The sequence below is a fragment of the Bacillus rossius genome, chromosome 1 (genome assembly GCF_032445375.1).
Source record: "Bacillus rossius redtenbacheri isolate Brsri chromosome 1, Brsri_v3, whole genome shotgun sequence".
Taxonomy (NCBI): domain Eukaryota; kingdom Metazoa; phylum Arthropoda; class Insecta; order Phasmatodea; family Bacillidae; genus Bacillus; species Bacillus rossius.
Genome location: NC_086330.1, coordinates 343,269,959 through 343,283,441, shown reverse-complemented (window position 1 = coordinate 343,283,441; position 13,483 = coordinate 343,269,959). Strand labels below are relative to the sequence as shown.

The window sequence follows — 13,483 nt, the reverse complement described above, 5'->3', positions numbered from 1 at the left end:
AAAAACACAATTATGTTTAACATATCAAAATATTGCACATTTAAATGCAAGTTTAAATACAATACTACTTACTTTGTCGCGGGAAGTCATTAAAATATGCTGGAGCCTGAGGCCTGAAATTACCACCCCATGACATGTTTCTCTGAAAATAGAAATAATATAATGTATCAAACCATATAAATCAATCATTGCAGAATAAAAGTATGTCAAGCAAATCAATCACCGAAGTGAAATCGGCTTAGAATAAAACAAACCCCTTATTATATTCAATTCATTATACTCCACCAATGTTCGTGACATGTCTAATGAAAATGTCATTAGGCACTAAATAACATAATATTATAAAATATCAAATAATTATAAAAAATATCAAATATATCACGTACAAATTTCCTATTAAAAAGATAAAAGAACAACTTTAAATATATAATTTAAAATTCTTCACCATAGTTGTCCACAGTAATACACAAACCACAGACACACATAAAACCATGTAAGGTAACTTGGAGGATACGATATGTGTTTTACTCGCCATCTCTTTCAATGCCTTAAGAGTGGTATTAATTTTTGACGCCGCCGTCAGTGCTCCCTCTGAGAGCACAGCCGAAATGTGTCCTCAACACCTGAATTAGGCCCAGTGCTACGAAATAGTGATGGGTCGTTCGTTAACGATTCGTTCAAAAAGAACGAATCTTTGAGAGAACGAAATCTTGCGATTCGTTCGCGATGTAAAGAACCGGCTCTTTGAGAGCCGGTACCTTGAAAGATTCGGTAGAACGAAAATGCGGAGAGAACGAGAGAACCAACCGGCTCTTTGAGAGCCGGTACCTTGAAAGATTCGGAAGAACGAAAACGCGGAGAGAACGAGAGAACGAGATGAGAGTACCGGCCACGCGCCCGGTCTGATTCGTTCGTGAAATGATTCATGACGTCAGGAGTCTGAAGAATTAGTAATCACAGCGTGAGCATGTTCATAAGAGCAAACGATAACTGATCAAATAAAATAGGGTAACATGAAAAGTATCTATACCTGAAAATGTCAACTGTTAAGTAGTGGTTTAAAATTGTGTTTTCACATTCACATACACAAATTTGGGGGGAAAAAAAACATGAATTAAAAATAACAGGGAAAGTAACTACAAATGTTCACACTTACCATTTAGGTGTTAATTAATGTACCTACTTCATTTTTCTCTCTTCATACTGAATCGCAGTAGTAGTATTCAATTTTTGTCTTTTTTCTCTAAATGTGTTGGTCTACATGTAAACACTTTACTCTCTCTAGAGTGTAAATAGCCTGTATATTAATATTTGTAACTTAAAAAGTAATACAATATAAATAATCTTGTTTCATATACGCAACTGAGATTCACTGGCTACGAAAAGCAATGTTCAAGTACTAGCTATAATAGTGCGATTACAAATTAAAGTTAAGAAAGATCACTTTCGTACCTAACATTCTTAGATTTAATGCTCCCGTATTATATAGAATCACTGCATGAAGCATTTGCAGCGATCAACAGTCAATAATTTTATAATAGTCAGTATACAACTAGACGTTTGAAATTTCATTTACCATGCAGAGTAGATAAAGATAACCACCCACGCGATTCAGCCTCCTCTCGTTATCGGGTCACGCGATAACGAGGGGAGGCTGGAAGCAAACACGTAGCCAATACTCTAAAGGATGAACGAGTTACGACACCTGATAAAAGAGCCAGATCCTATTCACAGAAAAGAACGAAATGACCGAGATGAACGAATCGTTCTGAACGAATCTTTCACGGAACTAATCCGAAAGTACCGGTTCGGTCAAAAGAACCGTTCTGCCCATCACTACTACGAAAACATCCGCGAATGCAACATAGAGTAGGGGGGAGCAGTGCCTCGAACAGCGTAACGAAAATCACGGCCGGCTGTGGTGTGTACGAAGCGCCCAGCCAGGTGTGGCAATGCGCAAAAAGGGGACACAGTGCATATGCAATTTAAATTACAAACATTGAATGAAACTTTTGATACATCAAATATTCCTTAATAAATTAATGAAATTGTAAATGCTTTTGGTTCACAAAACTGACTGGCATCATCTTCCCACGCTCCGTAGATTCCAGCGAATTTTCTTCCCCTCCCTGGCCGGGTTGCCAGGGAGAGTTGTCAGTAGCCTTCCAGCACTGACCAGGGCCGGCAGCTCCGCGCACGTGTAGCCTTCACTTCTCGCGCCAGAAACAGCATGTAGCTTCAATAGGTAACATTTCCAAATCCGTTTTCATTTGCTCCATAGCCGGCAATAAATATGCCGTATGACGTGTCGTACGGTCCGTCAGTAAATATGTGTGACTCGACTTCGAGTCGTTTTAGTGTTCTACGTAATTTATAGTGTTTTTGGGCAGCCCGCCGAGGTGCCTGCGCTTCACGCCTTAATCTCTCCATCCGGAGAAATTAAAATTTGCCCACGCAGGGCGGCATTGAGCCTAAAGCGAACTCTGACTTTATAGCCCATCAATTCCTGGGACGTGCCGCGGTCGCGGGTGAGTTACCACGTCAGGTACCACTGCGCCCGTACCCAGCTTAACGTAACCCACGCCACTACAAGGACGAATCCTCGTTTATCACTTAATTTCCCTGAACGGGAGAGCCCAGTGTCATTCCTAGTTCCGGGACATTATTATAGTAAACTTTATTACCGGATTTAAATGTTAGTGTTAGTTTTTGCCATCAGCCATGTGTTGACGTCGACCCAACTGTCTCCCCGGCTCCTTCAGGCCATTATTCCTCGTCAGCGTCCTCTCTTGCATTAAGTGAAGTGCAGTGTGGTGGTTACGATCAGGGACGCACCCGCGTGAGCCCTAGGACGTCCTAAAACGAATACGTGTTTGTAAATAATTCCTTCTATCTTGTAACTATCGTGTCAGTGTATTTCTTGTTGTAAAATACATTTTGTATAATACTTTGTAATGTTGTCATAGTTCTTAACTTGTGTTTATGTCTTTTAAAGAAGTTTATAATTTTTCGTAATTCATTAATGACTTGTGTTTAAATGTTTCTGTATATATTGTTCAGTGCCTATGTTATCATGTTGACATTGTACGGCTGAAGACCACCCCAAAGCCCGACCTGCACCCGCCAGTACTCGGCTCCGCTAACGGAAAGCACCCCTAGCCATGGCCCACCCGAGTCAAGTGAGCGGACCGCAGCCCAAGGTAGAGAATAGCGAACCATTTTAATTACGCATGCAATGCACTCCCCGTGCCTACAAAATTCCCCACACAATAATAAAGTAATCAAAAACAAACAAAAAAACCCTAATTAATAAAGTGCGACGTAGAAGTGCCCGGGTCACTCACGTGTAGTTTTCTACCAAAACAGCTGTGAGTGCAACCCTTGCGGCCTTCAGCCTAAATTCAGTAGTGAAACGTGTGACGTAACGCAAACCGCCCCAAATTAGCATTATCATTCGCCACTGGAGTAGTTATCAAGAAACAGACAGTCTCCAGCTTGACTCTAATATTCAAACTTATTTTAGACAAACTTATTAAATGTCAATTCTAAAACATATATAGATATTAAGTTAATCATTAAGTTTTATTATGTGAATTTAGAGTCACTTAAAATTAGTTAATTATATAGATTTTTACGAATAACGGAACTTTAGAAACTCTGGCGCGACAGGGAGCTCACCCCTCCCCTCGCGCCAGGGCTGCACGCCAGTACAGCGCGACTCGCGGACGGGGACGGACGCACGTCCCACGGGGAGCCAGCATCTCTTTGTTTCACTGAACGTCCATCTGGTAATTATAGTCACAACCAAAACCTTTTTTTTAATACTCCCCGTGTGCGCCCGGTCCTTTTCCGGTGTAGGGCCTAACCCAGCCGCGTCAATTTAACACGCCCCACACAAAGCATTACGTGGGGCCGTGCAGTATATGGTACGGGCCGTCTCCCGCCACCCCAGAACTTTATTTAATCGCCCAGTGCACAGGCACAGGCTACATTCAAGCTTAAACGTGTTTTTAATTTAGTAGCGAGCCGCAGTCCGCACAGGTGGGCCCGCGCGTCGCAAGTTACAGATTACGTGATTAGCCGATGCTAATCGAAAGCTCTCCCTCGACTGCAACTTGCGTGAGGACTTAATAAGTAAACGCACGTAGAGGCACGCAGGTGTCCCTCTCAGATAACGTGTGCAGTGTAATCGTGTACGTAAAAGCACCACAGAGTGCCATTTTATCAAGTGTAATTGTAATAATAGTGTAATCAAAACTTCTACGTGTTCCGACGCTTCATTGGCAGTCATGTACCGCCGAGTAAACCTCGCACCCAATGTAATGAACCAGTGTCAATCGTGAACAATAAAAAGTCCACCCCGCACCCCCCGTGCGCAACGTGCGACCCGTAGAACAACCAGAACAGTGTATGTAAATTAACCTAAACAACCCAACCTAATCAGGAAACAAATTCCATCACCGCCGACGGTTCTAGCGGACCACGCTGGGGCAACGAACCCACGACCATCACACGGTTAGACACCGAGCTAGCCTGGCGCCCTCCCGGAACAGAAATCTCTAAGAAAGCCAGCCACCCCGCTAGGACCTGCGCCCGACCTCGAACACGAGACCGCGGCGGACAGCAATGTAGCACCGCAAGCCTGGCCCGCCGCACGAGTCGCGTCTCTCCCATGCCGGCCCGCTTCCCCTTCCCCTCTGCAGCCCGCACGGGCGAGCGGCAGAGTGTCAGTTGCTATCTGGCTGCCGCACGGAGTAGACCTGCTTCGCTCCGCTCCGCGAGAAGTAGCACACAATGGAGTCCGGGTCGCAGCGTGGACGAAACGTCCGTCACTCGACGTGGTCGTCCAGGCTGTGACAGGATTTCCAGTGATAAATCTCGTCAACAATATCGCGTCTTCTTCACTTCGCAATTCGCTCCGCTCGAAACGCACGCTGTGCACGTCTGAACTTTCGTAACCAGTACGTTTCATCACGGGACTGCCTCCGCAGTGACATCGAGTCGCGTTCAAGTTGTTACCAGTGTATTTCCGGGAGCCCGGGTCGCGGCGAGGGAGTACGCTTGTCCCGCAACGTGTCGGCTAGGCAGCGATAGGATTTCGACGGAATAAAGGAACTCGTGAAAGCGGACAGCAACATTTTCTCCTTGCAACCTTCTAAATTTCCTCTTACCTATGCACATTTCCCTCCCGGTCCCATGTTTCACGGGCATGAACTCCACTTTTTCTCCGACTGGAGCTACGCGGGCAAATCAGGGCGAGTTTCAGGACAATTCGCAACAGGGACTTAGGGACCGCAGGCCGAGGGACATCAGTGTAAACGTCAATTTCAGTGTTTTGTAACTCACTGTACGGGCTACCACTGCCTAGCAACTAAATTCACCATGTGCCTTAATCGTCGTCACCGTCACTCTCAGGATAGCCTGCATCCCTCGGTGTGGTAGTCTTCCGGGATTCCGCCAGACGCTAATCAGTACTGCCAATCGAGGGCCATGTGAGCGGAGATCAGAAGATCGACGATGATACGGCCAGTCACGTGAAGTTGTACTGTACAAGGTGAAGTACTGTATTGTGTGACACAGCAATAAAACCAGTTATGTTTATGTGTCGTTTTCAATAGTTACGGTGTCCTGGGTGGCCAAAACAGCCCGGGGGGCCATTTGTAGACGCGTCCCTGCCTGCAGCCACGAGGCAAAGAATCCCGCCCTCGAGTCAAAATTCTCTTTAACGTAATTTAAATATAATAATTTTAAGACAGGCAGCGGGACGGCGTCATATTTGTGTTCTTAACAATACTTTCGTCAATAAATTCTATATGCATTCTTATTTAAATGTTTGTGTGCCATAGAAAATGCTTAACATTTTCTCAAGTATTCGCAAAGAAGACTGTCTAAATAAAAACCAATTTATGATAGTTCCATTTAGAGAGAATTCTCTTGTCTCATAGTCGTTGATTGCGAAAACCATTACAGAAGCAGGTTACAAAGTCGCAGAGCCGGTGCTTTAGAATACGAAAAAGACTGTATTTGTCATGATCGCTGCAGACATTACTTGTTCAGATCACATTATAGAAAATGGCTGATTATCGTGAACACAGTATTTCTAAATTTATATAAATCCTGTATGAAGTGCTGAAGCAAATTAATATGTGTTTTAAATGAGTTTAGTGTTTGTTTGTGACCAGTGGTTACATTTTTAAGTGCTAAAACAGACCCGTTAATTTACATAACGATTGCAGAACGAGTACAATGGGTATGGAAGACGATGCATTTATTGAGGGTTGATAAAGTACCTATATATCACTGCCAGAGTAATTAAAATTATATACGTGACACCTAGAATAAATTTATACTAATAAAATTAATAAGACATTACAGAGTTAATTATTAATACATAATCTTAGACATGACTTTGACGTCCCTCGGCCTATGGTCCCTAATTTCCTGTGGTGAACTGTCCTGATTTGCCCATGTAGCTCTCGTCGGTGAGAAAGTAAGTTCAGGCCAATGTGGCCAGGACCAGAAAAATATGGGACCTGGAGGGAACGTTACGTAGGTAGGAGGAATAGTAGGTAGTACCAAGGATAATGCGATTATGTCCGTTTCACGAGCCCAATTTTTATTCCGTAAAGAATCCTGCCGCAGCCTGGACGGCACGTCGCGGAACGAGCGTCCTCCCCACCGCGACCCGGACTCCCGGAAATAAGTCTCGGCCTCAAGATGCGACCCGAAAAGACAGAGATGGTAACTCCGTAGCGAATCGTACCGGTTACGTAAGTTCAGCAGTGCTACACAGCACGTACGCGACCCGTCACGTAAGCGGAAAAAGTCCAGTAAATACACGAACTGACCGAGAGAGTTCGGCGGTTCAAAGAGGCACATACACGGCCTATGACGTATGCAACTAAAGTCCCGAAACGATACGTAATGACTGAGAAACGTCCAGTGGTACAACGAATACTGATATAGAGCAGCTCGACTGCAGAGGCAATCCCGTGACATTTTTACTGACTGCGAACTCAAAGCTAAGAAACGCGTCTCCCGAGCGGAGCGGAGCGGGCGCAGGTCTGCTCGTCTCCACGTCTGGTTCGCCACTGCCCTCCTCCGCCCGCTAGCAAGCCGAGGCTCGTGGGCCGTGGAGGAGGGGAGGGTAAATCGGCCGGCGTGGGAGAGGCCCGCCTCGCGGTGCGCCAGGCTGCGATTTCATGACTAACATAGCACTCGAATGAATTAAAGAATTATTACAATGATATAAAAAGTAATTAGTTAATGAAATGCAAACTCAAATGAATTAATTAATAAGTTACAGATTAAAGACAATCGAAGTATATACACAACATTTACAAACACTATTCCAGACGTGAGAGTTATGTTTAATTGTAGAGGCTCGTGGTTATTTTTAATGTGTATACAAAACATAACTATTTACAACACTCCTGACGTCCGCTGACGTACCAGGGCGCATGCGGGTGCGTCCCTGCTCGTAGCACTTCACAGCCGGTGCACTGGGGAAAACATACCTCCCTTAGGCCCACGTCGGCGGACAGGTACGGCCTCTGCATCTAGGAGGGTACGACGACTGTCGTCAACTTCATAAGAGAATCGGTAGTGTATTGGTTAGAGTGAGTGGTTTAAAATATCTCATTGACATATCTTGTTTTATTTTTTATTTACAGAATATTGAATAATGCAAATAGCTTTCAGAAAAACAAAATTAATATTTTTTATTCATCTAATTGATATTATATCTTTAAATACATTGTAACATGTATCCACTATATTACCGAGTTCTAACACTGTCCGCCCACCATGTGTTACGTTTTTACCGTTGTTGCCTAGCAACAAACTTTATTTGTTACAAATATAAACAGTAAACATTCCTGACATATTTATTTTTATTTTAAATACATTTGGACGTTTTATTTGCACTAATTTAAACCATTTTCAGTAAATTAATAAATAAATTAAAACTTCAACAGCCGTTTCCGCGATGTTGTGTCGTGATTGGCCGGCCGAGGAGCGGCCGGTACGAAAGCGACAATGTAAAATATATAAGTTTTCCTGGATGGCTGCCCTGAGTGCATGCCGTGCCGACGGTGTCTCGGCAATCGGGATATTTTGTTAATAATCCTCGCACTGACACTCTTGTCATGTTAAATCGGTTTCGCGACATCGCCGTGAACATTTGTGTGTAATAATCTCCACGATTATTACGTGCGTGAGTGTGATATCTGCGTTCACATCTGGACCCCAGCATCCATTGGCTAAGGTAGTCTGTTGCTACTGTGGTTTGAGGTGACGCCAAGTTAAATTACGTTTCCCTAGTGACTTTAGGGCTTCAAGGTGAACTATTGTGACGGAAATTAGGAATTTCAACACTTTTTTTTTTAAATTTGTTATTATAATTTTTAATTATTTTGGAAATTTTAATTTTATTATAATCTGGTTACTAAATGGGTGATTTACACTCTTTAGGCTGGTGTACTCTACGTAGTTAAACTTTGTGCCAGTGGACCGAGGCACCATTTCTCAAGGATCTATTTGATATTAGCTAGTCTAATGAAGTCGTTAGCAGCCCGGTTGAAATTTCTCTCGCTTGCAGTCACGTCCCGGGTCTGTAATATTAATTCCCTGCATGACTAAAATCGCATAGAGCAGCTTCGGGCCTGCAAGCTCTATTTCTTAGAGGTTTGCTGAGACTATATAGTCTCGGCTCGAACGAGTCTCCCGTGGAACCTCCGTTCCCAGCCTAATGGCGTTTTCTGTCCACCCTCCCCTCTCTTTCCACCACCCCTCGGTTCTAAGAATTCTACCCTGGATCATTGACCATACGTAAACTCGCCAAGACGATGGCCTACTCCAAGGACTTTCGACCTTGCCTCTACAGAGCCATCCACGACATCTAGCGGGCAGAAAAAATAACTTAGGCCCTGGTCGCCAGCGTGCAGAGCGCATTCTCGCGACACTTGTGGGCGATCTTGCTAACTCCCCCCTTTATGTCCCCTTTAGGCCACCAGAGTGCACCACCAGCTACGCCATAAGGGCCTATGCTTCCTCCTCGCGGCCTGTAATAGTTATTGTATGTTGCTTTCTGTACCTGCTGGTAGAGACCGCAGCAGTCACCCTTTGGCGCAAACAACTGAAGTCGTGGCTACGACCACTTCGGGCACCTCCGGATATGTTCGGTCCAGAGCCGAACCTTGACGTCGACCCAAGTGTCTCCCCTGCTCATAAAGTCCATTATGCTGCGCCAACCCCTAATCCTCCCTTGCCTCGTGCAGTGAATGTGTGTTGTGTGAAACATATTTCATATTCAATAACGTGTCATTTTTATTATTTGTATATATTATAATTTTTTCGTGAACTTTTGTTATAATAATTATATGTCTTTCTAAAGTATAATGTTAATTGCTGTAACCGGGCGACGAAGCCGAGGCCAACACCCGGAATCACTCCGAGCGCTGCACGTGTCGCGAAGTGGGGGGGATGACGGGCGGAGAGACAGAGACGCGGCAGGAGGGGGAGTAGTCATTTGGTGGCGGAGGAAGGCGGTCGCACGGCGAGACGAGTGCGGCAGCGAGACGTGAGCCAGAAGTGTTGAGACTGTATCCGGGCGATCGGGACTTTCACGTTCACGGGCGTTACGCTATCGGTCGTCATTGTAACTAATTTAATTGTAAATATGTATTATCTTGGTTTTGTTGAGGCGGGACATTGCGCGCATCGGCGGACACGTGTGTGCTGCAACGGGACGGACTTCACGTCGCTGATGACGGCGTTCCAACATAATTGGTTTCTCACTATCATAGGGAAGGGGCAGAGACAGTTCGTCATTCGCATAAAGAACCAGGGGGTGCAGTCCGCACTTGGCACCTGCCCAACGCCAAACACGTGCAGCCGAGCCTCAATTCGCGGAGGGACGGGTGTTGTGCCGCGGATTGCCCATGTACCTAGATTACGTGAAGGGCTCAATAAATACTTGTGGTCAAACTGTCGAAACATCATTGTAGCTCGGATAGTGTTATTTCCCCCGCCACGAGGCCTGAACCCTCCCTGAGAATACTATGCAACCCGCATCACGGGGGTGATATCCGAGGATACGACAACCTTCTCCCTTTTTTTCCTTAGGGACTAACGCCCGTTTTAATTAGGAGCTTTGTCCGCCATCGCCGGCACTTGGTACTCTTACTTCGGCTACTTACCGCATCATCTCGGGCGTCCTCTGTTGTAAGAGGCTGGTCTTCGGCAACGACGTACTCATTCGAATCAAGAATGTAGTCATCTGTCTTAAGGGATGTGATCCCAGCTAAAAATTCAGTAGCCAGTCAGTAGGAACATTTAGAACAAGTCATGTTTTAGTTAAAATTTTATTAATTTTTTAAATTTCATTTATCGATGATTACGGTCGCGTCATCCGCGCTATTCTCGGTCCGCGCCATTTGGATGTCGGAGCGAGACATCTCCTGAGCCCTGGAGCTACACCCTGTTTGGTGAGTGACTTCGATCTTTTCCTCCCCGAATTCCCGTTTGTTGGCCTTCGCGCCGACTGTGTTTGACTATCTGGAAGCAGGTCTAATTCGTTTGGAATTTGGCTTGTGTTTCAGACAGGGTCCAACAGTTGGGTGCCGAAATTACACCTATCATGTTTTGCAGGACCTCCAGCTGCTTTTCCCCCTAAGAAGAGCTTTCCTCTCGGCCCGACGTCATCCTTTGAAGACCAGGGTGATATTAAAAATATATTTCCCCCTTACATACAATGAACTAAGTGAATAAATTGCATACCAGCGACCAGTGACTTAAGAACTTAATCGACGAGAATATGTAAAATCAATGAGAATATTATCTGTGTAATCAACCAAAGGATCTAATAGGGTGGAATATTTCAATTTTTTTTTGTTTCTGTGATGATTTGTTGAAACCTGCAACAGCCACGTCGACGATGACGTCAGGGCGCGGCCACTGCTATCCCGTCTTCTGTTAGGCTTTCTCTCGCTAGTTCCACCTCTCACTCCTTTCTTGTATCCCCTCCAGTCTGGGTTCTGCGCGTACGTGTCTGGCCGGGGTCATGTTATTTAAGCCCGGGAGAGCCCGGACTCGTTCTTATTCTTTGTTTAGGTCTGCACCGACTAGTAACTGTTGTAATTACTAATCGAATGTAGAGGTCTAGAAAAGACTTAGGCGAGTGACGGCGTGGCAGCGAAAAACGAGCATGGCAAGTATTCGATAACTGTGGTGTTCGTGGCAGACGGTGGCACTGCGTATCCATGATTTAAATTAATGTTAGTTCTCTTTTCCTCTAAATTATATGTTTTGGATGCCACCTGGAAAAATTAAAGTTTGGGTTATATTGGTTTTGGATTGCGTTTGTGAGAATTTAATGTTTTAAATACTCTTTAGGGAGCTTCATTCCTCGAGACCTTGCCATGGGTCGTTAACCGCAGCCACGTGCGTGGATCTTAATTGTAAAGTCGCTCTTTAATATCACGTTGGCTTAATTGATATTTCCGTATATTCTAACGTGACGAGTCACTGTAAATGTAATTGTCCATTTAACTTTTCCATTTTAAATTGAATCAGTAAGTGGTCCACGTGGCCAGTTTCATCGAGCTGTAGATGCTGGCGTAACTATTAAGAAGATTGTTTGTATTGGGAATATGATAAGGATTCATTCCCCTGTTCAGTCTTGATAAAGTTGCATGTTCGTTCGCAACGGATTAGATGAAGCGTTTATTCGCTAGAAAGAAAACAGGCGGGTTTAATGGGCATTCAATGCTTAAACCTGTATTGTCTTTCATGCCCAGCATATTCAGTCGTGTAATTGTTGTTTAAATAAGTTTGTAGATTGTTATAAACGCGGGATGTTTGTGTCCCTGTGGCGTATCACATGCACGTGCACGTGTCGACATAAGTGTTACGATCATTGTAAATCATCTATTTTAATGTGATTGAGAATATATGTTTAATGTCTTATGAGCACTATTTTGTCCTAGTGCTAATTATCTCATAAACTAAAGTTTTCAATTTACTGTTGTCAAGATAAATATATAAGTAATAAAGTTTTGTATTCGGATAAAATTGTGAAATGACACTTAAAGTCTGGTTAGAGTGGAATAAATAAGGTCGACGTGAATAAACTTTTCCTTATGGTTCACAACCCAGTGCCAAGCTCCCTTGTCCATTACAGCATTGACTTTGTATGTAATAACATGAAAATTATGCTGCTAGTGTAAACTACGCTAGGACTTAGGGCTATGGACATATAGGCCCTTAAGTAGACGTTGGAAAAAGAAGACCACAGTTCATTGTAATTAATATAACATAACGTGTTATTAATAATATCGGGCCGGCCTCCTATTTGTTATGTGTTAATATCTTTAATTGTAATACCAAAACAAAGAAAAGAAAAAGATTTTATTTACCATTCTAAATAAAACAGGGAACCTATAGACCAAGCTACTTATGTTGTGTTTATTTATTATATACCTTATTCTATTTAACAATCCACTAGCTCCCAAGTTGCTTGTGTGCAGGGAGTCTAAATTTGTCGTTCAACATCTCGTGCTCCCTCTGGTAAATAACTTTATTCTTCTTAATAGTTTGCCCAGCAGTTCCAAGGTATTTTTTTATTAAATTAAAATAATTTAATCTTAGGCACGAGGGACATTTCACTATTTCGACATTTTAATATATTCAATTATAGGTACATTTTCACACGCTAGAGTTACCAAGACTAGTAGTCCTGAAAGTACAGTTTCGTTGAAATACCTTACCCAGCTACGCCGAAGCAGTTTAAGAAAAACATTCCCTGAGATTTTTAGAACATTATAAACATAAATTAACTTTTGAAATAATTATGTGCACCATAAGGCAACTAGCTTTGAACATTATTCTTCCTTGGTCATCCTGGTGCCAGTGGCATGTGCCGCTGCGGCACCCCCGTTGACACTGCGGCAACCTCATGTCGCTCTGTTGTGGTGTTCCGTCGGACCGCTCCTGTCTCATTGGTTCGTGGGTTGCTGGTGTGCTCTCGATGGCTCGCCGTCGTGTCGGTGGTTGGGTACTGTTTGCCTCCGATGTGTTCATTGGAGTTGATCCCCGGCTCGTTAACAGGCTGGTACGTTCCCTACTCGCGTTCGGCGTGTCACGGTGCCAGAGGTCCTGCTGGTTCTGTTCTGTCGCGATGGCTTGTTGCAAGTAATCCTCGGCCGAGTCGGCTCGAAAGCAACGCATGAACTGCTGGAGGTCGGTACTTAACAAAGCTGTCACGGTTGGTTATGCTGCCACTGGACGGGTGTGTGGTGAAACATGCTTGAAAAGTCTCATCTTTCGCGCAATGAAATGCTCAACTGCCTCGCCTTCGCGTAGTTGCTCGCCATAGAACTTCGATGTGCAGTGAACCAATGCCTGCTCGGTGTCGAAACGACGGGTGAGGGAGGTGGAGAACTTGTCCCACGGCATACTAAAATGGCCCCACAGGCCCCACAAT

General features: G+C 44.2%; 1 protein-coding gene across 8 annotated transcripts in view; it reads right to left on the bottom strand.

Moving 5' to 3' along the window:
* The window catches only part of LOC134528149 (uncharacterized), a 67,691-nt gene extending 67,036 nt beyond the window's left edge, over positions 1-655 (bottom strand). For 3 of the 8 annotated variants that reach the window (XM_063361474.1, XM_063361478.1, XM_063361480.1), the window contains exons 1-2: positions 387-653; positions 73-142 (exon numbers count right to left, since the gene is read on the bottom strand). In XM_063361474.1, the coding sequence (XP_063217544.1) occupies positions 73-136 (64 nt within the window). In that variant the 5' untranslated portion in view covers positions 137-142; positions 387-653. Of the gene's footprint in view, positions 1-72; positions 143-254 lie in introns of all 8 variants that reach the window. The other 5 variants (XM_063361473.1, XM_063361476.1, XM_063361481.1 and 2 more) reach the window with 4 other exon arrangements.
* Positions 656-13,483: the final 12,828 nt, after the last annotated feature.